General features: G+C 46.1%; 1 protein-coding gene across 1 annotated transcript in view; it reads left to right on the forward strand.

Moving 5' to 3' along the window:
• The window catches only part of PREX1 (phosphatidylinositol-3,4,5-trisphosphate dependent Rac exchange factor 1), a 138,880-nt gene that overhangs the window by 61,750 nt on the left and 75,315 nt on the right, over window positions 1-1,815 (forward strand). The window contains exon 6 of the mRNA XM_023741468.1: window positions 53-186. Coding sequence (XP_023597236.1) covers window positions 53-186 — 134 coding nt within the window. The remainder of the gene's footprint in view (window positions 1-52; window positions 187-1,815) is intronic.

Genomic DNA, 1,815 nt, shown 5'->3' on the forward strand with positions numbered 1-1,815 from the left:
TTGCTCTCCTGGGTTTGCCAGCTCACCCACTGTGCTCCCTCCTCCCCCCCAGGGCTCCAACCTCACGGACATCTGCACCCAGCTCCTCCTCCAAGGGACTTTGTTAAAAATCTCCGCGGGCAACATCCAGGAGAGAGCCTTCTTCCTCTTTGACAACCTCCTTGTCTACTGCAAGCGGAAATCCAGGTCAGTTGCAGACAGCCTGGGGGGCAGGGCTGCCCAGGTAGGCCAGGAGGCTGGGATTGGGTGTAACCTTGCCACTTTCTTGCACTGACCCCTTGGGCTTGTCACTTCTCTCTCTTCTCTTCTCTAAGTTGAAGGGTTTGTTCTAGAGCAGTGCTGTCCAATGGAAATACAGTGCGAGCCACACATTATTTTAAATATTCTAGCAGCCACGTTAAAAAATGTTTAAAAAAAAAAGCAGGTGAAATGAATTTAAATAAAATATTTTATTTAACCTGCTATATCTCAAATAACCCAATAATCCCAAAGTATATCATTTCAACCTGTAATCAATTAAAAAGATATTGACGAGACGTTTTACATTCTGTTTTTTGTACTAAGTCTTTAAAATCTGGTGTGTTTTTTACACTTACAGCACGTCTCAATTTGGACTAGCTACATTTCAAGTGCTCAGTAGCCACACGTGGCTACTGTATTGGACAGCGTAGGTCTAGATGCTCATGGAAGTTTGGAGGTTCTTAGCGATACCAACATTCTGTGATTCTAGGATCCTAGGATAAGAGGCTTCGTGGTGGTGGTGGTGGTGGGGCTCTTCGACCCATTAAACTTTCTGAATGAAAGAAGGGCATTTTCCTCCTCTTTGTGCCTTTCGCGTCACCTTCTTGCAGTTTGTAGAGCCTGAGAACTATTGACTTGGTGAATGGATGGCTAGGTAGATAGATACAGAGGTGTGTATGATTGAAGTGTTAAGGGTGGTATGGGTGGGCAAATGGGAGGAGGGATGGCTAGATGGTTGGAGGTTTGGGAGATGAATGGATGGTAGATGAAGGAGGGGAAGAAGAGAGAGATGTGGATGGCTAAGTGAGTGGTTGAATGGTTGGAAATTTAGGAGATGGTCAGATGGAGGGATGGATGGAAAGTTGGGGGAATGTATAGATGTTTGGGTAGTTGGAGAACTGGATATGAAAGCATAGTGAATTAGCAGAGGCATGTTTAGATGAATGGTGGATTGGAGGCCGTAACGTATGGTTTGTTGAGAGAATGGGTGAATGGCTGGTTGGTTGCATGGTCATATAATTGGGAGCATAGGTGGGTGATAGAAGTTTGGGGATTAGTGGATAGGCAGTCGATTGGATGGGTGTGTTGATGGGTGGCTGGATGGTTGGTTGATAGCTGCTGGGGTAATTAAACTCAGGTGTGGAAGTTTGGATATTTGGGTGGATGAGTGGATAGGTGGATGAATGGTTGGAGAGAGGGAGAGTTAGGAAATGGAGGGGTGGGTAGATGGTTGGAAGGTTGGGGGCACAAATCAGTGGTTGAATGGGTGGGTGGTGAATGAGCAGGTAGATTTGTGGATGGAGAGATTCCTGCCTTTCAGTTTTCCTGCTTAGCAGGTTTGTCTCAATTGACCAGAATAGCTCTTCTTAAATTCCCCTTCCTGTTACTTTGTCTTAGGGGTGAAATGGTGACTTTCCAGATGCTTCTTTATCCTTTATCTAGCAAAAGCTAGAGCCAAGGGCTGAGGTCCAAACCCTTCTTCCAGCATTGCCTCTGTCTTGCTTTTGTGACCTGGCCATGTCTCTGAGCCTTCTTTCCTCATCTGTTTCTTCCGGCCTCCCAAGGTTGTGGTGC

The sequence above is a fragment of the Trichechus manatus genome, unplaced genomic scaffold (assembly GCF_000243295.1).
Source record: "Trichechus manatus latirostris isolate Lorelei unplaced genomic scaffold, TriManLat1.0 scaffold00008, whole genome shotgun sequence".
Classification (NCBI taxonomy): Eukaryota; Metazoa; Chordata; class Mammalia; order Sirenia; family Trichechidae; genus Trichechus; species Trichechus manatus.